The 27,829-nt window shown below is 35.6% G+C and overlaps 1 protein-coding gene and 1 pseudogene across 5 annotated transcripts in view; one reads left to right on the top strand and one right to left on the bottom strand.

The window, feature by feature from the left end:
* Nucleotides 1-27,829, bottom strand: part of GPATCH8 (G-patch domain containing 8) — a 103,188-nt gene that overhangs the window by 21,057 nt on the left and 54,302 nt on the right. For all 5 annotated transcript variants that reach the window (XM_061175354.1, XM_061175355.1, XM_061175357.1 and 2 more), the window contains 3 exons: nt 26,754-26,821; nt 26,034-26,120; nt 5,668-5,811 (listed from right to left, as the gene is read on the bottom strand). In XM_061175354.1, the coding sequence (XP_061031337.1) occupies nt 5,668-5,811; nt 26,034-26,120; nt 26,754-26,821 (299 nt within the window). The remainder of the gene's footprint in view (nt 1-5,667; nt 5,812-26,033; nt 26,121-26,753; nt 26,822-27,829) is intronic.
* LOC133080087 (small ribosomal subunit protein eS6-like) lies at nt 19,146-20,369 on the top strand (annotated as a pseudogene).

Genomic DNA, 27,829 nt, shown 5'->3' with positions numbered 1-27,829 from the left:
TATAAACATTCTATAAACACCCGAAATATACAGCACCTATGAAATATCTTCATTGGTATCTGATCTTAGTGATTTCACTTCTTAGAAAGGTCCTTTTCTTTTTATTTTAGCCCTAGAATTATCTTTTCTCATCTTGCCTTTTTAATTTTGTTTTTACTTCTGCACCGCCCCCCCCCCCCCGCCAACACCTGCACTGAATATCAAAGTTGCACTGAAAAAGGAATACAGTTACATTTCATCAGATCTGCAGTGGCTTCCCAGAGGTTCAATTGGCTTTGGTGTGCTTACTGTACTGATGTTACATGTGCCAAGCATACAGAGGATCAAATGCATCGAGAGGCAAAAAAATCTGACCAGTCAATAGTGAAACTTCAGGTGGAAAGTACTCCAAACTTGAATGAAGTTCATGTGAAGTCCAAAAATGATCATTCCTTCTATCACCAAAGAATTTCTCAGAAAATACTTCAATTCAGAAGTTTTAGACAAAGTTAACTAAACCATGTAGTAGTTATAGATTCTATTCTGTACAATTCAGAATAGAGAAATCACTAATGGCTGCTACAGGCTTGATTTGTTTTAGTTCAGTCATTTATAAAGCTCAGGAAACCACTACTTTTACAGCTAAAACAGACCTTGGTATTTCTTTTTTAAAAAAATGTACTGAAGTACAGGGGTTTTCATACTGAAGCTATCTTAGCAAAAAGAAGAGGCAGGCTGCAAGCATTCTTTCCTCTGATGGAGATACTGATTCTTTGTACAAGTTAAAGGAATTTCTCAAAGCTGCTTTACAGTACCAGATTTTGATATTGGATTGGACTACCAGAGATGGTTTTGAAATTGCAAGGAAGTTATATCCAACACTAAGGAGGAATAAGAAGGCATCTTTTCAATGTGCTACTTCCCTAGTGTCAATGAGAACCTGTGGGAGCCTGTGTGGAAAAGAAGGAAAGGTACAGGCCTGGGTCACAAATTCAAATGTTTAGAGGGATTTGGTAGGTAATGTAATGAGTCTCACAGGCTGATGTAAGAGAAGAGATGAAGTGGAAACCATATCTAATTGGAGAATGAGAACATGCCTTTGTAAAGAGAAGGCAACTAATCAGCTTTACCCAACTGTTATGTTGATATGCAGGCCCAATGTTCTCAGATGTTTCAATTTTTCAAGATAAGCCAAAGCCTGAATGATATAATATCTCATTTTAAAAAGTTGGGAACCAACTGAAATTAAAGGAGAAAAAAACTGACACCACAAAGACCAGGCAAAATACAGCTGACCCTTGAATAACATGAGTTTGAATTGTGCAGATCCACTGATATGTGGATTTTTTTCAATAGTAAATACTATAGTACTATATGATCTGGGGTTGGTTGAATCCACAGATATGGAACCACAGATAGGGAGGAACCTCAGATATGGAGGGCCAACTATAAATCATACACAGATTTTCGACTGCATAGAAGGGTTGGCACCACTAACCCCCATGTGGTTCAAGGGTCAATTGTACACCTGTGGGACAATTTGTGATCTCTAGTTTATGTACTGGAGGCTAGTGAGGAGAACCCCTTAGTGGCACAAATAAAAAGAGAGTAAGACTGGAAGAATCCTGAGTGGGTAATAAGGCACCAAGAATGCAAAAGCAAAACCAAAACACACCAGCATTAAAATAAGGCACCGACTACTGTGCTGCTACAAATTTACCTCTGGGAAAGAGAATATTCTTTGGAGTTTGAAATTTAAACCTTGCAAGGCTAAAGAAATGGTTTCCATTGTTATATCCATTAGCAGATATGTTTTTTAAAAAGATATGCAAAATAAAGAGGCACGGAGGTAGAGATGGAAAAATGTTTAGTTTCAAAGTCAACTTTAACTTATAACTAAGCCAACAAAGGTAGAAGATGAATACTAATGTTTACTGAGCACTCAGGCATATCAGAACTAACTTATATAAAAATGAATCATACATTGGGTTATCCCTTGAGGAATGGAAGGCTTACCCTTGAAGATCTCAAAATGTATGAAATTATCACTTTTAAAGAGGATTAAACTGCTAAAAAGAGCCAAAATGTCTAATTAGGTTTTTCATCTCTGAAAATCAAGCTGGGTCTTAATATCTGTGTATTAATGACTCTCTTCACAAAATATCTTAGAAAATTTGAGAAAAACTAGTGAATAGTGAGATGTACATAGCACCAAAGGGCTGGGGGATAAGAAATCACCACAAATGAGGGTGACCACATAGCTCCTTTTTGAGAGATTACTTGTGCTTAATAAAGATAAGGGCATGTTCAGGATCCTGCCTACACTAGTAAGTTTACCACTAACATAATAGATTATTTCTCTGGAAAATTTTAATGGTGAAAATTTGATGAAAGATGCAAACTAGGGATTACTAATATAGGGTTGAATGTACTTACCTATTATCTCAGATTCATAATAATCCTGTGTGCCTTCCTGGAAGACAAGACAGGGTGTCTTTATGATTTTAGAGCATAAATTTGGAAAATGGTAGGTCCATTTGTATGGTAAGTTCATGTCCGCCAAAGAGGAATGAAAAATAGGACCTACCTCCTCCTCTTAGGGATTATTTAGCTGTGTTGTACCAAGGTCAGTTAAAGTCTCCTTAGAAATTCTAAGGGCAGGGAAAAGTAACTATAAAAAATTCAGTACTGTGCATTTTTTTGTCTATATATTTACAGCATTCTATTTCAAGATTCTACCACTTGCATTGAGAACAGTATAAAGAAAGATGGGGCTTCCCTGGTGGCGCAGTGGTTGGGAATCTGCCTGCTAATGCAGGGGACATGGGTTCGAGCCCTGGTCTGGGAAGATCCCACATGCCGCGGAGCAACTAAGCCCGTGAGCCACAACTGCTGAGCCTGCGCGTCTGAAGCCTGTGCTCCGCGACAAGAGAGGCCGCGATAGTGAGAGGCCCGCGCACCGCGATGAAGAGTGGCCCCCGCTCGCCGCAACTAGAGAAAGCCCTCGCACAGAAACGAAGACCCAACACAGCCAAAAATAAATAAATAAATGAAATAAACAAATAAATAATTAAAAAAAAAAAAAAAAAAGAAAGATGAAAAGCCTACCTTTTAACCAAATAAAGAACACTACCAAAAAACAAACAAAATAACAAACTTACACCACATCTGTTCTTTGTTTAACACCTAAGATGGGCTTTTGATCAAGGTGAACAAATAAGCTTACATGCATTCATTAATCACACCAGCTAAAGACTTTCTTCCCAGACCAGGGATCAGAGATATATTCTATATTAATGGATAAGGTAGCTCAATATAAGAAATCCTTAATTTTGTATTTTCATTTTGATGATAATCTAAAAAAGAGTAATAATAATAAATATTTGAGATCATTTAGATGAGAACAGTAGAAATGTTTACAATATAACTGGGGACTTAAAATGAAATTGACTGGTTTGTACCAAACAAAGGCCAAACAATATCACAATATCATATGTATTTGAAAGTTTTTCAGTAGTCTTAAGAGAACAGAGTTTCTCACCCTCAGCACTACTGATCAACATTTTGGGCCAGGTAATTCTTCGTTGCAAGAAGCTTTTCTGTGAATTGTAGGATGTTTAGCGGCACACTTAGTCTCTACCCACTAGGTGCCAGTAGCACCATCTCCCTAGTTGTGATAATCAAAAATGTCTCCAGACATTGCCAAGTGTCCCCTGGGGGACAAAATCTCCCCAGATGGAGAATCACTGCAAAAGAGAAAAGTGATGAGAGAACAGAGCCAACACAAGGTGCACGGGAGAATAAACATGTCAAACTCAAATGAATCAGTTGTAATAATTTCTACTACTCTCAAATTGAGAGCAACATCACTAAAACATTATCATCCATCACATTAATGTTGTCAATGTGAATTTTATTAGTTCCGTATTTTTGCTCAGATTTAATTTGTAAATCTGTTTTGCTCTGATAGCATTTTTTCCCCTTAAAAAGCAAGTCTATACATGATTCAAGTTTGAATCACACTTTTCCTGGTTCATTTTTTTCTAACTGAAAGAAAGGGAAGTCAAGAAACTTTTTTCAACTACAAATGTAACCTTTCTAATTGTTCTTTTTTGGTGCCTAAAGTTTCCTCTGGAGTCTTTTCATTTTTAAAAAAATTTTTATTTTATATTGGAGTATAGTTGATTTATAATGTGTTAGTTTCAGGTGTACAGCAAAGTGATTTAGTTGTACATATAAATATATCAATTCTTTTAATTTATCACACACAGTTCTTAACTGAAGAAATTCTCAAGAGCCCCAAATGGTAGATATGTATTTAGATGCTAAATATCTTTGTTAATTCCCCCAAACAAACAAAAACAAAACCCCAAATTTGAACTACACACACACCAAAAAGCTGGAAAAGTTACTGGATAAGCAATATTCACTGTTGCATTTGTCTTTCTTGACAGATGATTCTTTGAAGTAGTAAGGTAATTGTTAATATATCTTGTCCATATATATGCTCTCTAGATTTCTCTTCCTCAAATCAAGTAGAGCTGACAATATATTAAAACAATGTCCAAAGTTGTATAAAAAGTTGAAAAGTTGTCTTCAATATAATTCTATCAGTGGAAGAATCTTAAACTGGTTAGGTGTGGTTAAATGTGGAAAAAGTATAAGACCATAACCAGCTTACAAACTATTCCTGTGCCAGTAAAAGAAAACTTAGTCAAAGCTTGCCTTTTATGTGCACTAAAATCTTATGGTTGGTTGGAAGATGAAACAAAGGTTAAAAAAAAGTTGGTTCGACAGGTCCAGCTTATGAGAGCATTCCAGCAATGCTCATAAATCTTACAAATTTAACAACTACAACCATTGTACCCCCAAAGACTTAGCAAGTTCTGCTAAAGTCACCTAAGATCAAATGGCTCAAAATTCTTTAATAAGTTAGAATTGTTCTATAGATGTAAAGATTCATTTCCTCCTTCTAAAATCCCCCAAGGGAATTATTGCTGCCTTCTTTATGCCAGTACTAGTTAGGAATAAGTTTTTTTTCTAAATCAGTGAAAGGAAGAAAGAAAAAAAAGAAAGAAAGAAAAGAAAGAAAAGAAAAGAAAAGAAAAGAAAAGAAAAGAAAGAAAAAGACCATAAAGAAGGTGTAATTCATTTTTCAGCAAGCTCTTCAACATGCAGCATCAGAATTTTCTGTTGAAGTTAAAATAGCATCTAACTTTATTTTCCTTCTCAAAATTTATCTATCCTCCAAGGTATACCAAGTAACAAAATGACTTACTGATAGGAAATAACCAATACAGCATGAATTCTTAGATACAGGAGATGAAATGACCACAGTCTGAGATAACTGTTCAAAGTTTAACAAGTTCAGAAAGGGGGAGAAAGGGAAACAAAGCTCCCAGTGATCCTTAGTTGAAAAATACAAATTTAGAAACCACTCAAAGCCAAAAATTTTATGCACGATTTATGAAGCTCACAATTCTTCACTCTATGTACAATCTTGGAAGGATGAGGTCAATGTCAGGACTCTGTCACTGGAGAAAAGTCAAGTCAGTCAAATGACCTCAGATAAAGACAGGCCGATACAAGAAACCATAGTCAACAAGTTTTTTGGGGTACACTCATAAAATTCAATAGTTATAACAAATAAAGTATCTTTTTCTTTGTTAGAAATTAACTGTTCCTCACCTGCTTGTGTGCATGATCATAGGAGTTGATATGGTTGTCAAATTCCTGATGTTTCTGATATTGCTTATCACAGAGTTCACAGTAAAAGTTGGCTCTGAGGTCTTCCAACGCTTTGGCAATTGCCTTCTCTTTATCAACATAATCCTGTAAGAACCACAAAATAAAACAAAAAATGACTTGGTAGAGTTTTAAGTGAATGTTATAAAAAAGTAGTCTTCCCTGAAGAGGGAAAAAGGGCTTTTCATAACATTTAATGGTACCAGTTAAAGTCAGATAGAGCAGAAGTAGCAATATGGTGGGGTAATTAGCATGTGGTTATACTAACGGTCATCTTCAAACAAAGTTCAGAGTTTAATTTTACTTTCTCTTTTGGCAGTGTGGTGGACTAGATACTGTGGCATTCCCTACTCCTATCCCTGGCTAAAAACCCCTCAACCAACCAGATACATAAAACACAATTTTCACTGCACTGCAGGAACCACAGAGAGAAAAGTAAATCCCCGAGAAGGGCAATCGGAGAAGAAAAAACAAAACAAAATTTAAAAATCAGCTATGACCTGAAGCTGAAATCAGAGCTGTGATGGGCGAGGGCTCTCCTTAGGACATGTGGGTGACACTGGAGCTTGAGGTTTGAGCAAGGTGGGGGAACTAAACTTGAGAAGCCTTACTAATAAGGAAAAGAACCTGGAAGTAGGCTGGAAATCCCAGGATCTCTGGGTCTTGGCAGTGGGAATAAAATATATTCTCAGAAAGCATCCTCAATTTTGGTCCCAAATTTTTTCCTAGATTAGGATCAATAAAATATGAGTTACAATCAAAGATTACTACACACACAAAAGGAAATAAATCTATCACAAGCAAGAGTCACAAAAAACAAGCAATAGATTTAGTCCCCAAGAACTCAGATTTTGGAATAGTCTGTTACAGAATATAAAGTAACTATAAAATGTTTAAAATATAAAATGGAATTACAAAAATTAGCAAACATAAAACACTCTAAAAAATCAAAACCAAAAAAATAGGCAGATTGCAGAAAGAACCAAATGAGATTTTTACAATTGAAAAACCTAATTGTAAAAAATAAACAAAAAAATTCACCAACTATCTACGGGATGGGTTAAAAGACAGTCAAGATACAGCTCAAAAAAATGTAGCAGGGCAGTGAAAACGTTCTGGAATTAGATTGTAACAATGGTTGCATGACCCTGTGGAATGTACTAAAAACCACTGAACTGTACACTTTAAAACGGTGAGTTTTATGGTAGGTGAATTATATTTCTATTGATATAATGGCTGATAATTTTTCAGAACTGATGAAAGACATGACTCCGCAGGTACAGGAAGCACAGGTATACCACACAGGCTAAATAAAAATAAGCACCTAGAAACACTCTAGTGAAACTGAGTCCCATAACTATGGGACCAAAGACAATGAAATCATAGTACTACCCAGAAAAAAATTAAGGATCACCCACAATCAGATTGACAGAAGATTCAAAAGCAACATCAAAAGATGGAAGATAGTATGCTTTGGTGTGTGAGAGAAAACATTTTCATTTGTATACCAAATGAAAATATTTTTCAGAAATGATGAAATAAAGGCACTTCCAGATAAAAAGAGAATTTACCACCTACAGATTCATTAAAAAGGAACTTCCTAAAGCAGTATTTCTGAAATCATAGATTGTGACCCACTAGCGGGTCATGACATTGATTTCGTAGATTGAAACAGGCAGAAAAAAAGGAAAAAAAAAAAAAGAATAGAAAAATACAGAGGATATTTCACATAAGAAAGGTAAATACTGTCTTGTAAAACTTTTGTTTCAGTTGTGTTTGTGTGGTTGTAATATTAAAAATATTTCTTACTGAGGACTTGAAAGTCACTGTTTTAAGGAAGGAAAATGATGCCAGACAAAAGGTCTGAAATACTAAAAGTAAGTGGTAAGAAATGAAATTAATAAATATATAGATTAATAATCACAACAGTACCACCACCACCTAGCTTGCAGGATGGAAAAGGGTTAAAAAAAAATGCTAGCAGACACAGCCATATATATAATAGGAGAGGGTGTTTGAAATTAAAGCGTTCTAGAGTCCTTCTACTGATTGAGATGGCGTTAACTTTAGACTTTGTTAAATTAAGCATAATTTGTATTAGAATTTCAAGGGTTGTTACCAGAAGAATAGGAGTAGTAAAGGGGGAAAGATTAAGAAAACTTCAATTTTATAAAGGTAAGACAGACAACAAAAAACAGAAAAATTAGGAAAATAGAAAGTAAAAAGATGTAAGAAACAGATTTATAAGTAATCACAAGAAATGTAAATGTACTAAAATAAAAAACTGTCAGAAAAACAAATCCAACTACATGCTGATTATAAGAGATATCCCTAAAACATGAGGACTTAGAAAGCTGAAAGTTAAAGGACAGAAAAAGATATGCCAGGCAAGTTACTAACCAAAAGAAGCTGGAGTAACTATTAACGTTCAACTTTTTAGACTTTATAGCAAAAAGCATTACTTGAGACTGTGGCCAGCTATGGGGTTAAACATTACAAGATTATTCTCCAAATAAGCTGCACTGCTAATTTTGAAAAGCCAACACAGATATGTTGGTTATCCATTAGTCTTAATGAGGTTTTGGCTCAAAACTGTGGGACTGACCCAAAGAGGTGGTCCAATTTGCCTCAGCAGTTCCACTTAAAAACTAGACATCAAAAGACATCTCAAAGCAAGTTGAGTATATTCATTTGCTATAAAGCAGCACAGAAGAATGAGAAGGGGAAAGGAATGATAAATGATTGCTTGCTAGCCTTCTACAGCAGGGTAGATGAGTAGCTCCTTCTAGTTAACAGACCTAAAGATAAATCTCATTTCAAAGGCTCTACAATCAGCCTTTCTTTTATTCAGTTTAGTATCTTTTGGATACACTTTCAAAGCATCTCCATCATCTAACATCTCTCCACTATTTCTCACATGAGCTATTTAATCAGTATGCAAGAGAAGGCTGATGTATTTTGTGGAATGCCAGTATTGAACTCATTTGGATAAATTAGTTAAAATTGAAAAGTGAATATATAGCACATTATGATTTTTTTCCCTATTCGATCCTTCTCAACAGTTTTCTCTCAGAATCCTGGGCAATTTCATGTTGTCTGGCTATTAAGCAACTTGTGGATATTCTTCCTTATCAGTGCTGGTTTCCCAGACAGAAGTCAGAAAGCTCACTTTCCCAACTTCCTTTAAAACTAGGGTGCAGACATACGGTCTACCCTCGTTTCCTGTAAAATGCATCTGCATGAGACTTTCATTCAAAAGTGAGCAGTATAAAGCAGGTGCCGGGACCTCCCTGGTGGTCCAGTGGCTAAGACTCTGTGCTCCCAATGCCGGGGGCCTGGGGTTCGATCCCTGGTCAGGGAACTAGATCTCACATGCCGCGACTAAGAGTTTGCATGCCTCAACTAAAGATCCCGCACGCAGCAGCGAAGACCCCGCGTGCTGCAGCTAAGACCCGGCTCAGTCAAATAAATAAATATTAAAAAAAAAAAAAAAAGCAGCAGGTGCCAAGTGGAATCCATCTTCTAGCAACGGTGGCTGCAGAAGCATGTTTTAATTCTATTTTGGTTTTTATTTTTAATTCCATACAACATTGGTTTTTTATAATGTTTATATAGATTTGAAAGATTTACTCTTCCAAAAAAGAGATCAGAAGACTGGATATTAAAAAAACAAAAAACAAAAAAACCACATACAATCCAATTAAATATTGACTATAAGAGATTCCTTATTGCATCTCAAGTCTTTCAAAGGGAATCACATTCCTTCTTTCTTAAGTACTTTCTTTGAAATTTCTTTTAGAAGAGTCTTCTGGTGGCAAATTGATTTTTTTATCTGAAAATTTATCTATTTTTAATCTCTACTCTTAAAGATATTTTTGCTGGGTGTACAATTCTAGGTTGATGGTTGTTTGCTCTGAGCACATTCAACATTCCATTAGATTATAACAGAATTGACACTGTATTCTGACTTCCGTGTTACTACAACAGTTCTTCAAAGATTGTGTATTTTTCTATGGTACTGTACAGTTTTACCAGGATGTGTCTACATGTAGACTTTTTTTTTATCTTGCTCGAGATTCATTAGGCTTCCTGAATCTGTGAGTTGTGTCTTTCATCAAATTCTGGGATCTCCTCTTTGAACGCTGCCTCTGCCCTATTCTTTTTCTTTCTTTTGTTCTGGAACTCTGTCTAGACACATTAGAGCTTCTCATTCTTTATCATCTAACTCTTAATCTCTTCATGTATTTTCCACCATTTCTCTCTCTTTCTTTCTTTCTTGCCCTCCCTCTCTCCATTTTTTCCTGCATCCTGATACTTCTTCAGATGTGTTACAATTTAATATTCAACTTTGCGCAAAACGCTATTAAATCCTCCCATTGAGTTTTTATACGGTCTCTTGCCCTTTACTCATGATCTCAATCTCTTTTTATTCTTAAACATATTAAATATGCTTGTTTTACACACTGTAATCTGAGCTGACAATTCCAATATCTTAAGTCTTAAGGGGCCTGACTCTGCTCTTTTTTTTTCTCCATTAACTCTAGCCCATAGTGTCTAGTTTCTCAGTTGGATTTGTGATATGACTATGATCTTCTGTTTTAGGGAGCTTTATCTAGGAGTTCTTTTTTTTTTTTTGGCTGCGCGGCTTAGTTCCCCAACCAGGGTGTGAACCCAGGCCACAGCAGTGAAAGCGCTGAGTCCTAACCACTGGGCCACCAGGGAAATCCCTATCTAGGGGTTTTTTGAAGCCTAAGTTTTCTAAAGAAGTTTGAATTTTCTTCTTCCCAAGGGCCTGAGACCACTTTACCATATATTTCATTTACTCTTAAAATGTCATTATTTTATGTCCCACTAAAAAAAGAAAAGAAAAAACTTCTTAGCCATCATCTCTTGGAATCTATCCCATTTCTCTCTCCTATGGGGACTTTAGTAATATTGTATTAAACTGTCTGGATATTACCCCATTGATCTTGGATAGTCTGTTCTGTTTTTTTACTTTTTCTTTCAATTTCAGTTTGGATAATTTATATTGACTTGTCTTCAAATTTACTGATTCTATCTTCTGCTGTGTCTAGTCTGCTGATAAGCTCATGGAAAGAATTCTTCATCTCTGATACTGTGTTTTTCCTTTCTCCCTGGGTGATTTAATCCATTTCCGTGACTTCATCAATATGCTAGACATCTCCCAGTCCAATATTTCTTGCTGAGACCAAGAAAAGAACGCAGAAATAAAGAGGAAAAGAAGTGGGGAAAAGGGAGGTGGAAAAAAAAGAAAGGACAAAATGAGATGGCAGATTTAAATCCAAATATACTGGAAATGACATTACCTATATTTAGATTAAATACTCCAATTAAGAGAGACTGGGGCAGGGGGGAAAGATATTGGAAGACTAGATAAAACACCTACAAATAATCCAACTAAATGCTGACTATAAAAGCTAAAAGAAAAAGGGTGGAAAAAGACATCAGAAAATACACTAACCAAAATAAAGCTATCAAAATTGATATCAGACAAAAGAAACTTTAAGGCAAAAATATCACTTTATAATAATAGGCTCAATCTATTAACAATTATAAAGTTGTATGCAGCTTCAAAATACATAAGCAAAAATGCCAAAGCTATAAGAAGAAATGGAAAAATCCACCATCAGTGGGAGATTAACATTCCTCTCTCAGCAACTGATAGTTCAAGCAAGCAAAAAAATTTACTAAGAGTATAACTGATTCAAGGAATACAATTAACAGTCTCAAACAAATAGGATATGTGTAAAACTGCAGCCAACAACTAGAGGATATATATTCTTTTCAAGTAAACACAGAGCATTTAAGAAAACTGACCACTTTAACACATTTCAAACAACTGGTATTATTCTCTGTATTACAATTAAATTAGAAGTCAGTAATACAATAATCAGGGGAAAAAACAGTCACATATTTGGAAATTAAGAAACACTTTTAAATAACTTAGTAAAGAAGAAATCATAATCAAGTAGAAAATATTTCAAACTGAGAGATAAAAATGACACATCTCAACTCTTAAGATGTAGCTGAAATGGTAACACTGAAGTGAAATGGGAGGGGAGGGGGAGGGGGAAGGGGAGGTAGAGGGTGGAAGCAAGGAAAAGGAAGGAAGGGAAGGAGGGAGGCAAGGAAGGCGTAAAAACTGGAAAGGATGATGCTGAAATGTCACTATTTGCAGACAGTATGTACAAAATCCAACAAACTCTTCAGATAATAAACTCTTACCAAACACTAGTAATGGAAGGTTGCTGGATACATAAAAAACAAACAGATCATGTTTCTGTACATCAGCAACTAACAGAAAACAATACCAGGATTTCTGGTATGAATGTGGCAACACAGGAAAACAACTTTCTTTTTCTCTTGAATACCACACAAAAGCAAAATGGTGATATGATCTGGAGAATGAAAAAATGCATAAGAGAAAAAGGCATAAGAGAAGTATGTGAGGAGAAATGAAGCAGAAGCCATTCAAGGCCAAGTGAGCAGTGAAAAAAGGCCAGCAGTAGCAGATTTCAGAAAATGACAGCAAAAACATACTTCAAGTATGATAAAGGGCTCACTTGAAGTGATACACCTACATCTCTTGCACTCATCAAGAATTTCTGAGATCTAGAAAAAGCAGAGGGAAGAACTTGGATTGGAGCAATGGGAGACATCCCTTCAAATATACAGGCCAAAAAACCAAAACCAAAACAAAAAACCCCCACCACATGCCTTGATCTACATGTTGAAGGGGCACATTTTGTGCCAATGAAAACAGTCCCAAAACAGTGGTCATAATCAACACTGTAGTAAAGTTATTGAATCTTAAAGGTAAAGAAAGACTCCTCTGAGCAGCTAGGTAAAACCATCAAAGGGAGAAATCAGCTCAGCCTTCAATTTCTTCAGGATTATATTCAATTCCAGAAGCCAGTGGTACAACACTACAAGATATCTAGGGAAAGAAAGTATTAACCAAGGATTTTATAATGTACATATATTTATATATGTGATTGAATTATTTTTATAGGTTCATATAACATATGAGATTATATAATGCTTACATTATAGATAAATATATAATATAAAATATAATCTCATATATTATATATATTTTTATACATAAAGAAATAATTCAGGAAATATTGTTTGTACAACCCCCTTTAAAGAAGTTACTAGGAAATAAACAGCAGAAGTGATGAAAAACTCAACAGAAGTACTGGAAGGCTGCTTTGAATACATTTACATGTAGAATTGAGGTTAAAAGAAGTGGGGCTACTAGGGTGTCAGATTACAATGTACATGTTATATGCCCTCACAAGAAAGAAATGGTATAACTAATATAAGATGGGGAGGGGGGTAGAGATAAGTAAATGGGAATTAGAATTTGCCTTTCGTTACAACTATAATAGACGTAAAAAAGAACTCCATTTAAAACTGAAAATTAAGTAATGTAAGTATTATACAACCATATTTAATTGTATGCTACATACACACTAAGTTTACTGATATTAGGTGGTAGACGAAATGAAAGGGAGGAAAAAGAGGAAACAAGGAAACTTTCCCCTGCTTACAGTATGAAAATGATGGATACTCTCTAAAAGAAATAAAGAACGAAAGGTAATTTTATTAAGTTATAAAGGTAATTACAACAAAAATATAATCCAACCTATATCCACCTATCTATATCCATCTATCTATAGCTTTATCTACCTTACACTCATAGAAGAAAAACAGAGCACAGACTCAGTGACTTAAAAAGATAAATATGAACTAAACATATCTGTCACATAAAATATAAAAAATTAACTCAAAAAATTTTTTCATACTGTAACACAAAGCAAAACCCAACTCCATGATGATCATAAGGGGCACATTCAAAACAGGGTGATTCAGAAAGACTCAAAAGGATGGAGACATACTGAGCAATACATATACAAAAAATGAAAGCAGGAGTCAGGGTTTTTACTTTCAATCAAGGTAGAATTTACATTAAAAGCTTTAAACAAGATAAAGGTACTTATAATGTCAATGAGGGCAACTCATGGTATCTAAAAATCTTAATATCTAACTATCATAATCTAGCAGCAACACCCATAAAGCAGAAACTAGAGGAGATTCAAGGGAAACACATGAACATACTAAAGTAAGGAGACTCAAATCATCTCATTTCATGACAGGTCAAAGAGATAAAAAATAAACAAGGATACAGAACACCTTAAGGATATTTTAACACGGTTATGTGCCTGAAAGTAGGGCATACATCTTTTTTAAAAGTACTCATAGAACACTCACCCCAAAAGACCCTACTAGGCTACAGAGGAAACCATAATAAATCCCCCAAAGAAGAAATAATAAAAGCAACATATATGAACACAGTACAATGAAACTGGGAATTAACATTTTTAAAAAGGCCTTTCTACAAATCTGAAACTAGAATATCTAGGGAAAAAATGATAATGACAACATTATATATCAATATACACAGGCTACAGGTGAAGCAGTGTTTAGGAAAAACACACAGGTTTAACTACTTTAAAGCAATCAAATAATAACAAATAAAAGCCATACCCTGGATAAACTCTCATACGTGTATACCAGGAAATATATGAATCCATTTATATAAAAGTCAAAAACAGTTAAATTAAACAATACACATTTAGGGATATGAAACACATGGTAAAACCATCTTAAAAAGGAAGAGAAAATAAAAGAGGCGATAACACTTTCTAATTCATTCCATGAGACCAGTATTACCCTGATACCTTGTACCCTGATACATCACAAGAAAACTACAGACTAACATCTCTTATAAATATAGATGCAAAAATCCTGAACAAATTGCTAGCAAACCAAATCCAGCAGTATATTAAAAAGATTATATACCATGACCATGACCAAGTAGGATCTATCCCAGGAATACAAAATTGGTTCAACATATAAAAATGAAATCTATATAATATACCACATTAATGGGGGTGGGGGGAACCTCATGTTATTTTTTTCATAGATGCAAAAACAGCATTTGACAAAATGTAACACCCTTTCATGAGAAAAACACTGAACAAACTACAAATAGAAGGGAACTTCCTCAATCTGATAAGGGCATCTATGAAAAACCCCCAGCTAACATCATACTTAAAAGTTAAAGACTGAAAGCTTGCCCATTAAAATCAGAACAAAGATGTCTCTTTCCCTCTAAGACAGCTATCTGCTCTTGTCATTTCTACTCAACATTATACTGGAAGTTCTAAGCAGGGTGATTAGACATGTTAAAAAAAAAAAAGGCATCCAGATGGGAAAGCAGACGGGAAAAAGAAGAAGTAAAACTATCTTTTTTCACAGATGATACGGTATTATATGTAATAAACCCTAAAGAATTCACAAAAAAAACCTACTAGAGCTGCTAAATGAGTTTAGCAAAGGTGTAGGATACAAGATCAATATAAAAAAATCACAGTAGCATAAAAAATGAGAATTCTTAGGATTAAATTTAACAAAAGAAACAGAGCTTAAAAAAAAATTATTGAAAGAAATAAAGATGATGTAATAAATGAAAAAACATCCTATGTTCATGGACTGGAAGACTTAACATTGTTAAGATGGCAATACTCCCCGAACTGATCTACAGATTCAACATAATCTTTATCAGAATCCCAGCTGACTTCTTTGTAGAAATTGACAAACTGATTCTAAAATTCACATAGGATTACAAGGGACCAAGAATAGCCAAAACAATCCTGAAAATGAATAAAGTAGAAGGGCTCACACTTCTCAATTGCAAAACTTGCTACAAAGCAACAGTAATCAAGACAGTGTGTTACTGCAAAGACATAAAGATCAATGGAATATACCAATAATTGAGAGAAAAAAACCCATATATCTATGGTCAACTGATTTTTGAATGGCCAAGACCATTCAATGGGGATAAAATAGTCTTTTCAACAAATAGTGCTGGGACAACTGGGTAGGCACATGCAAAAGACTGAATTTGGACCCCTACCAAACATGACATATAAAATTTTTAAATTTTTATTTATTCATTCATTCATTCATTCATTTATTTATGGCTGTGTCGGGTCTTCGTTGTTGTGCGCGGGCTTTCTCTAGTTGCGGTAAGTGGGGGCTACTCTTCGTTGCGGTGTGCGGGCTTCTCATTGTCGTGGCTTCTCTTGTTGCAGAGCACAGGCTCTAGGCGCGCAGGCTTCAGTAGTTGTGGCACGTGGGCTCAGTAGTTGTGGCACACGGGCTTAGTTGCTCTGCCGCATGTGGGATCTTCCCGGACCAGGGCTCGAACCCGTGTCCCTTGCATTGGCAGGCAGATTCTTAACCACTGCGCCAACAGGGAAGCCCACATGACATATAAAAATTAATTCAAAATATATCAAAGACCTAAATGTTAAGAGCTAAAACTATAAAACTCTTAGAAGGAAGCATAGGTGTAACTTTTCATGGCCTTGGATTAGGCAATGGGTTCTTAAATATGACATCAAAAACACCGGCAACAAAAGAAACAAAGATAAAATGGACTTCATCAAATTTTAAAACTCTGAGCACCAAAGGACATTATCAAGTGAAATGACAACAAAAAATGGAAGAAAATATTTGCAAGTCATACACCTGACAAGGGTCTCATTCCAGAATTCATACAGAATTCTTATAACTCAACAATAAAAGGACAGCCCAATTTAAAAAATGGGCAAAAGATCTGAATAGACATTTCTCCAAAGAACATAGTTAAAAGGCCAATAAGCACATGAAAAGATGCTCAACCAAAACCACAAGAAGATACTACTACTTCACACCTACTAGGATGGCTATAATAAAAAAGACAGAAAACAGCAAGTGTTGATGAGAATGTAGAGAAATTGTAACTCTCATATAGTACTAGTGAGAATACAAAATGGTGCAACCATTTGTGGAAAAGAGTCTGACGGTTCCTTAAAAGTTAAACACTGAGTTACCATATAACTAGCAATGCCATTCCTAGGTATATACAAAAGAGAACTGAAAAATATATTCGCACAAAAACTTGTACAAGATATTCAAAGCAGCATTATTCATAATAGCCAAAAAGTGGAAACAACTCATATGTCCATTAACTGATGAATAATTAAACAAACAAGTATATTCATACAATGCAATATTATTCAGCCCTAAATAGGAGTAAAGTACTGATATATGCTATTTATATGGATGAACTTTGAAAACATTATGCTAAGTAAAAGAAGTCAGATACAAAAGGCCACATACTGAATGATTTAATTTATATGAAATGCTCAGAATAGGCAAATGTATAGAGACAGAAAGTGGTTGCTGGGGGAGGGAGAACACGGGGAATGAGGAATGACTGCTAAAGGGTACAAGGTTTCTTTTTGGGGTGATGTAAATGTTCTGGAATTAGTGGTGACAGTTGTACAACATTGTGAATATGCTAAGTCACTAAACTGTATATTATATAATGGTTAAAACGGTGAATTTTATCTCAACAACAGCAAAAATCTACCTGAAAAAATGCAAGTGAATGATAAACACAAAATCCAGGACAGTGCTTACCTCTGAAGGAAGAAGAAATGGGACGGGATCATAAAGTTATTGAAATGTTCTTCTAAAACTGAGCAGAAGACACACAAGTGTCTGTAGTTACTCTTCATATCTTACACATATTTTTTAAATATCTTATCAATATTTAACAAGATACTAAGAGTATCAAAACGGGACTGCAATTTTTGTTTTTGTTTTTTTTCAGTTAAAAGCATGGTAGAGCTATCTAGCTTTAAAACTATGTACAACTTTCATAAAAATGAAAATTAAAAAAAAAGAATAGAAGGCAGTGAGTGTAGAGACTATTCTTTCAGAATTTTGGTTCTAAAGACAAGTAAAAAGAAAAGATGGTAGCTACAGAGAGTAAGAGTCAACAGAGTAAGGTTTTTTTATTAGTTATAGTGGTTCTTTTCCCCCAAGAATGTGTGAGCATGTTTACTGGTGACAGGAAATGAATGAGTGCAAAGTGAGTTTGCCAATATAGGAAAAAAGATGTAAGGTCCTTGATAATACAGAGAGGATTAGGATCCAGAATTCAGGTGTAGGTAGGAATTTTCATTTGACAGATTATGAAACAAGGGAGAAATATTTAAGGATGGGAAGAGATAGACCCAAGTTTGATGGCAGATATTACAGGTAGAAGAAGGCACTCCCATTTGATAGTCCAAATTTTCTTTAAGTTTTCTACTAGGAGTAAGGGAAGATGGAGGAAGGACAAGGGTAGCTGCGGGAAGATGAGGGCTTAAAGATCAATGTTTGAGAATGACAGTTGAAGAGACTAAGAGGGAGTTGATGCATGAAAGGATTCCTTGGCAGTTCTGGGAGTCCAGTGAGTTGGCACCAGTCCCACACTGCACTACAGTAAAGACATAGAAATGAAGAATGCAAGTATTTCTACTGAGTGGGGATAGGTTCTTGGTGAGTAGGTATGACAAAAGAAGGATTAGGAAGAAAAGAAGTTGGAATCAAAGTGTTGAGAGAAGTAAAAAAATCAATCTGTGGTGCTCAAGAAGTATAAATTAAGGAGGGGCTAAGTTACTAAAGTCAAGGTTCCGAGGTCATGTGAAGGTGAAGAACAAATATGAAATAAAGGAGTGACATCAAGAAGGGGAGAGGGTTTCACAAGCTGTATAATTCAAAGTTGACAAGATTTCTGAGTAAACAGTCTGATCAATAAAATGGGAGTAAGTAATTCTTGTTGTACCTACCACAAAGAGTTCAAAAGTGAAATACTTTCTTGATCGGGGGAGAAAGGGCCTCAAAATATAATGTGTAATCTAATGAGGTTGTGAATTACTCAGCTACTTCATGTATTTATTATTTACTTGATAGTGTAACTTTTACTTGAAAAACAATAAAAATGTATTCTCTAAAATGTTTATATTTCTGACAGTATACCAAATAAACCTGGTTTTCCCCATCATTTCCAAGAATTTATTTGTTCAACTCATATTTATTGAGTACTTATGTGCCCGGCACTATACTGGATGCAGTATACATATTGCCAGACAAATAGACAGTTTCTCTCCTCAAGGCCCTTTCTTTACAGTACCGTAGTCAGCCTATAAATAAGGTTACAAGCAAAAATTTATAATTATAAATTATATATGAGAGTGTTGCAAGAGAATAAAGTAGAGGATTTATTTAAATTGCGTGGTTAGGAAAGATTTCTAGTGAAGTAATATTTAAGCTAAGACCTAAAGGATAAAAGCCAACCACGTGAAAAATTTCAAAACAGTGGCATGACGATTCTATGCTTAAGGACAGTGGTTAGACAGAAAAAGAGGGCCCAGGTCCTAACCTGAAGAACTCCAACATCTAAAGTTTAGGTAGCTCTTTTTTGTGGCGCCTCGGAGGCAATCGGCCACTTCAGGATGAAGCAGAACATCTCTTTCCCGGCTACTGGCTTCCAGAAACTCATTGAAGTGAACGATGAATGAAAACTTCGTACCTTTTATGAGAAGCGTACGGCCACAGAAGTTGCTGCTGACGCTCTGGGTGAAGAATGGAAGGGTTATGTGGTCCGAATCAGTGGTGGGAACGACAAACAAGGTTTCCCCATGAAGCAGGGTGTCTTGACCCATGGCCGAGTCCGCCTGCTACTGAGTAAGGGGCATTCCTGCTACAGATCAAAGAGGACTGGAGAAAGAAAGCATACATCTGTACAGGGTTGCACTGTGAATGCAAATCTGAGTGTTCTCAATTTGGTCATCGTAAAAAAAGGGGAGAAGGATATTCCTGACTCACTGATACTACTGTGCCTTGTCGCCTGGGGCCCAAAAGAGCTAGCAGAATCCACAAACTTTTCATTCTCTCTAAAGATGATGTCCGACAGAGTGAAGTAAGTCAGAAAGAGAAAAACAAATACTGTGTGCTAACACATATATATGGAATCTAAAAAACAAAACAAAAAAATGGTCATGAAGAACCTAAGGGCAAGACGGGAATAAAGACGCAGACCTACTAGAGAATGGACTTGAGGATACGGGGAGGGGGAAGGGTAAGCTGGGACAAAGTGAGAGAGTGGCATGGACATATATACACTACCAAATGTAAAACAGATAGCTGGTAGGAAGCAGCCGCATAGCACAGGGAGATCAGCTCGGTGCTTTGTGACCACCTAGAGGGGTGGGATAGGGAGGGTGGGAGGGAGGGAGACGCAAGAGGGAAGAGATATGGGAACATATGTATATGTATAACTGATTCACTTTGTTATAAAGCAGAAACTAACACACCATTGTAAAGCAATTATACTGCGATAAAGATGTTAAAAAAAATAAAAAATAAAAAAATAAAGATGATGTCCGCCAGTATGTTGTGAGAAAGCCCCTAAACAAAGGTAAGAAACCTAGGACCAAAGCACCCAAGATTCAGCATCTTGTTACTCCATGTGTTCTGCAACGCAAATGTCAGCGTATTGCTCTGAAGAAACAGCGTACTAAGAAAAATAAGGAAGAGGCTGCAGAATATGCTAAACTTCTGGCAAGAGAATAAAGAAGGCCAAAGAAAAACGCCAGGAACAGATTGCCAAGAGACGGAGGCTGTCTTCTCTGAGAGTTTCTACTTCTAAGTCTGAGTCCAATAAAAAATGAGATGTTCTAAGCATAACAAATAAATAAGAAGAGACAAAAAAAGTTCAGGCAGAAGAGAAGGAGTCAACAAAGGAATCTATATAGAAGCAGCAAGAGAGATAAGGAGGAGGAATCTAGGAAAGGATAAAATCTTCAAAAGCAAGAGACAAGAAATTGTTTTAAAGAGAAAAGAGTGGTCAATTGTATTGAATGATGCAAAGAAGCAGGACGTGGAAGAAAGTAAGAACTTTAAAAGGGCTACTGGATTTAGCAAATAAAGGTATTTTGCAGCCTTGAAAAAACTGGTTCAGTGAAAAGTGCTAAAGCCAGTCTAAATGGATTGAAGAGTACATAAAGAAAGGGGTAGGGAAAAGAGAACAGGGAAAGAAAAAAAGGAAGAGAAGGAAGAGAGAGATTTCACCATACTATAACTCTGGATAAAATAAAACACAAAAAATTTAATATATAGCTGAGCTCAACAAGACAGGGCAATCCCTAGGCACCTAAACATGAGGCCTCAGGACCTTGATGGTAGATGGCCTACTAAGCTCTCCCTGCGAAATGCTCAGAGAGATGAATGGTTGTCTCCATCCTTGAAACAGGGACTAGAAAAACGGCACTACATCATCACCTGCTATCCCCTGAACGCATCAAAAAACTCACCATCTACCAAGGTATAAATGGAAAAGGTCATGCATAGAAGGTTGGAATTTCAGACCACAGTCATTGGTGGACCTAAAGAATTTACACCTTTCATCCAAAGCAGGAACCCTTAGCTTAGGTATTAACATTTTAAAACCAGTCCATATAAAGTTCTCAGGTCTTCAGTTAAAGACTTGAGTCTCTAGCAAAAGCACATATGGAACTGCCCCATAAGAACGCCTCTAAAATCCAGGATACGAGAAACATCCAGAGGATGAGATGACAATCAAAACTGCAAACCACACAAGGAAACAAACCACTGCAAGAAAGTCAGAAGCAGCAAACTACAAAAACACTTACGAAGTACTACAGATAACAGAAGATTTGAAAGAAATTATAAAATAAGAACATTTAGAATGTTTTTTAAAAAAAGGCAGAAACAGTAACCAAAAGGCAAAAAATTTTGTTTTTGTTTAAAGAACAAAAAAATAGCAAATTTTGGGGAAAAGAATCAAAAAGATATTTTAGGAACTAAAAAAAGGCACTTAAAAAAGTGATTGATATATAATAAAACAATATTTATAAGTGTTAATTGTAGAATATAGGTGGTAGGTATATAGGTATTCACTATATAGATCTTTCAGTTTTTCTGTATGCTCAACAATTTTCATTATAAAATATCACTGAAATAAAAAATAAGTAAATACGTCAGGTGCGGTGAAAAGAGAAAATCCTCTATAATATCTTCTAAGCTCTATGTTTTTTCCTTTTACATTTAAATCTTTTTTTTTTTTTTTTTTGCTTAATTAATTAATTTATTTATTTTTGGCTGTGTTGGGTCTTCGTTTCTGTGTGAGGGCTTTCTCCAGTTGCGGCGAGCGGGGGCCACTCTTCATCGCGGTGCGTGGGCCTCTCACTGTCGCGACCTCTCGTTGCGGAGCATGGCTCCAGACGCGCAGGCTCAGTAGTTGTGGCTCACGGGCCCAGTTGCTCCGCGGCATGTGGGATCCTCCCAGACCAGGGCTCGAACCCGTGTCCCCTGCATCGGCAGGCAGACTCTCAACCACTGCGCCACCAGGGAAGCCCACATTTAAATCTTTAATCCACCTGCAATTGATTATTGTATGGTATGGGGTAGAAGTTCAAATTCACTATTTCCCATATGGATAACCAACTGTCTCAGAACCTTTTACTGAAAACTTCATTCTTTCCCCCACTTATCTGCAATACCATCTTTGTCTTATCAAGTGGTCAAATATGTAAGGGTCTGCAACTGGGCTCTCTTTTCTGTTCCATTGGTCTATCCTTGTGCCAATATCACATATCTTAATTACTGTAGCTTTCTATCTTATACTTTAAGAATGCTTTGACTATTCTTGGCCCTTTATACTTCCATACAAAATTCCATACAAAATCCTGTTGGGATTTTTATCTGATTGATTTGAATATATAGAAAAATTGGGGGAAAAGAGATACCTTTACAACATTGAGTCTTCTAATTCATGATCACAAAAAAATCTCATTTTTAAAATTCATTATTCTTTAATGCCTCTAAATAATGCTTCAGAATTTTTGCCTTAAGTCTCCCACATCTCATTAGATCTATACCCAAGTGCTTCATGTATTTTTTTTGCTATTACAATTGGTGACATTTTTGTTATATCCATTTTCTAATATGCAAATTTAAATGTATGATTTTGTATCTAGCATCCTGCTAAACTCCGTTATTTGTGTAACTAATCTGTAAATTTTCTTGGATATTGTGAACATAATCATACCTGCAAACAATGACAGTTCTGTCTCTCCCTTTCATCTCTTGTATCTTTGTTTCTGCCTGTCTGTCTTACTGTGCTGCTTAAGACCTCCAGCACAATATTTAATACAAACAATGACAGCAGGTATCCCTGTTATGTTTCCCCATCTCAAAAGGAAAGCTTTCGACTTTTCAATATTAAGTATGATGTCTCCTATATAGTTTTTGTAGGCATTCCATCTGGTTAAAAAAGGTCTTTTCTTTGTCAAGTTGGACAAGACTTTTCATCATGAATGAATGCTGAATTTTATATAATGCTCTTGGTTTTTTTGCATCTATTGAGATGATCATATAATTTTTTTCCTTTAATCATTTAATATGGTTGACTACATGAATTGATTTTAACATTAAATCAATCTTGCATTCGTGGGATAACTTGGTCATGGTATATCTTAAATTGGTTCTGGTGTTTTAAGATCTGCATCTGTGTTATACATCAACGTCATATAATTATTCTTATCATACTGTCCTTGTCAGGAGTTACCATCTAGTCTCTAATTAAATGAGCTGGGAGTTTTTCTTCATTTTCAATCCTCTGGAAGATCAGAAATTGTTGGTCAAGACTGAAGTTATTTCTTTTATGACTTGTGATACAACTCATTATGAAATTATTTGGGCTGTATGGAAAGATTTTTCACCACAGATTCAATTTATATAATTTACATATGTTAGAGGATTACCAAGGTTTTCTATTCTCTTCAAGTCTATTTTAGCAAGTTATATTTTTTTAGGAGTTTGTCCACTTAAACCTATCTTTGCATTCAAAGCATAAAATTATCCATACTATTTTTATCTTTTAGTGCCTGCTGCATCTGCAATGATACCCTCTTTTTTTCATTACTGACATTGGTTTTCTATGTTCTTTTCTTTCTTAATATCACAAGTATGTCAAAGAACTAACTTTTGGATTTGTTGTATGTTTGTTTTCTGTTTCATTCTCTTTTGTTCTTATCTTTATCTTATCTTCATTATTTCTTTTCTTTAACATTCTTTGGGTTTATTTTGCTATTCTTTTGCTAACTTACCAAGAGGAACGTTTACTTCATTTATTTCCTGCCTTTCTTTTTTTCTAAGATAAGCATTTAAGGACATGTATTTGCTATCAAGACCTCAATAGACATTTCTCCAAAGAAGATATACAGATTGCCAACAAACACATGAAAGGGTGCTCAACATCACTAATCATTAGAGAAATGCAAATCAAAACTACAATGACGTATCACCTCACGTGGTCAGAATGGCCAGAATGGCCATCGTCAAAAAATCTACAAACAATAAATGCTGGAGAGGGTGTGGAGAAAAGGGAACCCTCTTGCACTGCTGGTGGGAATGTACACTAATACAGCCACTATGGAGAACAGTACGGAGGTTCCTCAAAAAACTAAAAATGGAACTACTATACGACCCAGCAATCCCACTACTGGGCATATATCCTGAGAAAACCATAATTCAAAAAAAGTCATGTATCACAATGTTCATTGCAGCTCTATTTACAATAGCCAGGACATGGAAGCAACCTAAGTGTCCATCGACAGATGAATGGATAAAGAAGATGTGGCACATATATATGATGGGGCACATATATGATGGAATATTATTACTCAGCCATAAAAAGAAATGAAATTGAGTTATTTGTAGGGAGGTGGATGGACCTAGAGTCTGTCATAGAGAGTGAAGTAAGTCAGAAAGAGAAAAACAAATACCGTATGCTAACACATATATATGGAATCTAAAAAAAAAAAAAAAAAAATGGTTCTGAAGAACCTAGGGGCAGGACAGGAATAAAGACTCAGAGGTAGAGAATGGACTTGAGGACACAGGGAGGGGGAAGGACAAGCTGGGACAAAGTGAGAGAGTGACATGGACATATATACACTACCAAATGTAAAACAGATAGCTAGTGAGAAGCAGCCACATAGCACAGGGAGATCAGCTCGGTGCTTTGTGTCCACCTAGAGGCGTGGGATAGGGAGGGTGGGAGGGAGACGCAAGAGGGAGGAGATATGGGGATGTATGTATATGTATAGCTAACTCACTTTGTTATACAGCAGAAACTAACACACCATTGTAAAGCAATTATACTACAATAAAGATGTTAAAAATAAAAAGGACATGTATTTGCTATCATATATCATATTGCTTTAGCTTATCTTACAAGTTTTGATGTGTAGCATTTTTATCTTTCAGTCCAAAATATTTTCCAATTACCACTGTGATTTCTTCTTTTACTGATAGGTTATATGTAAAAATGTGCTTCTTAATTTTGAAACAGAGATTTTTAAAAATCTTAAAAAAAAATTGTTTTATGGCTTGATAACTTGATTTCAGTTCTTTGAAATCTGTTGATACTTTATGACACAGAACACGGTAAAAATTTTGTTTAAATAAATGTTTCATATATATTTGAAATTTGTTACTTTCAAAGTGATTGGGTGCATAGGTCTATATAATCATTAGGTGAAATTTGTTAAATGAGATGTTCCAGTCTTCCAAACATCCTTGCTGATTGTTTTCCTCTACTTTTATCAATTACTGAGAGGTATATTAAAATCTCCAACAACTGTGGTAGGTATAACATTGCTCCTTGTAGTTCTGTCAGTTTTTGCTTTATATATTTTTTTACGGTAGAACAGATTTTTAAAAATGAATCCCTTTTCTCTCTTCTCACCTTAAGTATCATGACCAAAATCAGTTTCTATATGATAATCTTCACTAATTCTGTTTCTTATCTTCAAATTTACCTATTTTATGGTAGAGATTGGGCTTACTAAAACATCTTGAAAGGCATGTACCCTTGTCAGTCTTTTTGAAAGCTAACTTATAACATGTTCTAAGCTGCAGTTTCCTATAACTACCTGCTTAAAAAGGAAGATACTGAAGTTCTCAATTGTTTGCCATTCTTCAAACACCTCATCCATTAAAAAAGAAAAGGCTTATCATTAGGTATCAAGCTCTCAAAGGACTCACCAATTTTTACTGCTATTACTACCTAATGTATACCAGGCACTGTGTTTTCAAACACTAATGCACTCTCCCCAACAGATAATAATACAAAGTGGTTATTATTATCTCTATAGTTTTTACAGAAGCAATAAATAAGAAAGTAACAGAAACCCGAGGTCTAAGACTAATCACCACCAAAGGTCAAACAAATGTTGCTGTCAACAGATTCTTTCCACCAAAATGAATATCTCAGTGTGAACACCCCACATGCAAGAATGGCTTCATTTAAGTACCTTGTACTTCTGTCTCAGTTCTTCCGTGTCTTCTTTTTCTACTTCTAGGACACGGCGCCGTTCGGTAGCATCTTCGGCATAATCAAGCTTAACAAAAACAGATATAATTACTCTTAATTCCTAAAGTACCCCCAATTAGTCATAAAAAAGTCATTTACACAACTACAGTATTGCATGAAAATAAGAAACTTCTAACTTTTTGCTCAGCTACCTCTTGCTTTATTGTCACCCCACAGAGAAAATAGCATGCAAAATAGTTCATTAATCCTTTCATGCTGGTGGTTCCCAACAGGCACATGTGTTGATGATAACAGACTTTACTTCAATGTTCAATGCCAAAGAATTAGGAGTAAATGGAGAAAAATATTTCAGGCAATGAAAAGAAGATATCACAGATGATAGCTGTACACAGCTCTACAGAGACAAAGCTTCTACCACAGCAATTATTTTAAGAGTTGAGCAACACTGCCTATGGAAATGAGCACCGGGGTCTGGGTTTAAATCTGACCTTGCCTTGTGGCATAACCCTGGGGAAACCACTCAACTTCTTTATAACAGGGGCATTATTTGCCACCTACCTGCCTCAAAGGCAGCACTACATGAGAATGTAAAATACATTTTAAAATTTCCCCTCAAAAACATTAAAACTACATCTGAATTTGGAATTAGTATCAATTTTAAATATCCCATAAAACAAGTGAACCAATGAGATCAATTTACCTCCATTTCCATGCGACCCATGCCCATGACATCATACTTGACAACGATTGGAATGGGATCTGTTCTCCCTGTAACAGGAACATAAAATCAAGGTGAGATGCAAAGCTAAGTCAACAGTTTGCTTTACACATTGGGTTTGGGTGGTTAGAGATCTTGCCTTGGAGTGCAGAGACCAGAAAGCTACAGTGAACCAAACACAAGCCATTCTCACAGCTTACAACCAAACCTACTTCTCCCAGTTTAAGCCCAACTAACCACCTTGGTTGACCTTCCAGTTGGGGATGATTCCAGATTACTATGGCAAAATTAAATAAGTAATGCAAAAGCACTTCCTAAGCAATGGCACCAGGAAGTTTAAAATCAAAAACATTAGAAATTCCTTTTTAAAAAGACCTCCAAATAACTTTCCACCAAGAATCACTTCACTCTTACTGTCCACTGACATCTTCCCACACACACTTTTAAAACTGGCAATAAATATCTCAACTGACATGTTTAAATTGGAAGAGCACAGTTTCAAACATGATACAGGAAAATTCAATAACAGCAACTCAGCGTGTTTAATATTTTTTTTATATTCAAAAGATGCTTTACAATTAAATGAGGTGGTGAAAAATATTAAATAGAAAGCAACAGTTAGTTGCCCTTAGGAACAAAAAATAGTTTCACTTTTAAACTGGTGCTCTGAGGTTCCATTTTCCAGAGTGGATTTAACACTGGCTGTGGCAATCAGTAAGCTGTGAAAAGGACTAGTTGCGAAGAAAATTGACTTTAAACTAATTGATCTATGCTGGAGATTTTAAAAAATGTATATTTAATCCACTCATAACCAGCCAAACAAAGCAAAATGGGGCAGACAAGCACTTTACTACCACAGCTGTTTTACATCACAACTTGCGCTGTTTATTGTGATGTAAGCCCACTGAAAAGAGGACTTACCTTATCCGTTGTATACCTTTAGTGAAAAAACACAATGTTTACTTCCCTCATCATTTCACTCAGGCTGGTGTAAACAATTGTTTTTTTATTTTTGTTTTTTTGTTATACACACATATATATTATACCTTTGGGCTAAA

Source organism: Eubalaena glacialis, chromosome 19 (assembly GCF_028564815.1).
Source record: "Eubalaena glacialis isolate mEubGla1 chromosome 19, mEubGla1.1.hap2.+ XY, whole genome shotgun sequence".
Taxonomy (NCBI): domain Eukaryota; kingdom Metazoa; phylum Chordata; class Mammalia; order Artiodactyla; family Balaenidae; genus Eubalaena; species Eubalaena glacialis.
The sequence above is the reverse complement of the archived record's forward strand: the minus strand, read 5'-3'. Positions and strand labels throughout refer to the sequence as shown.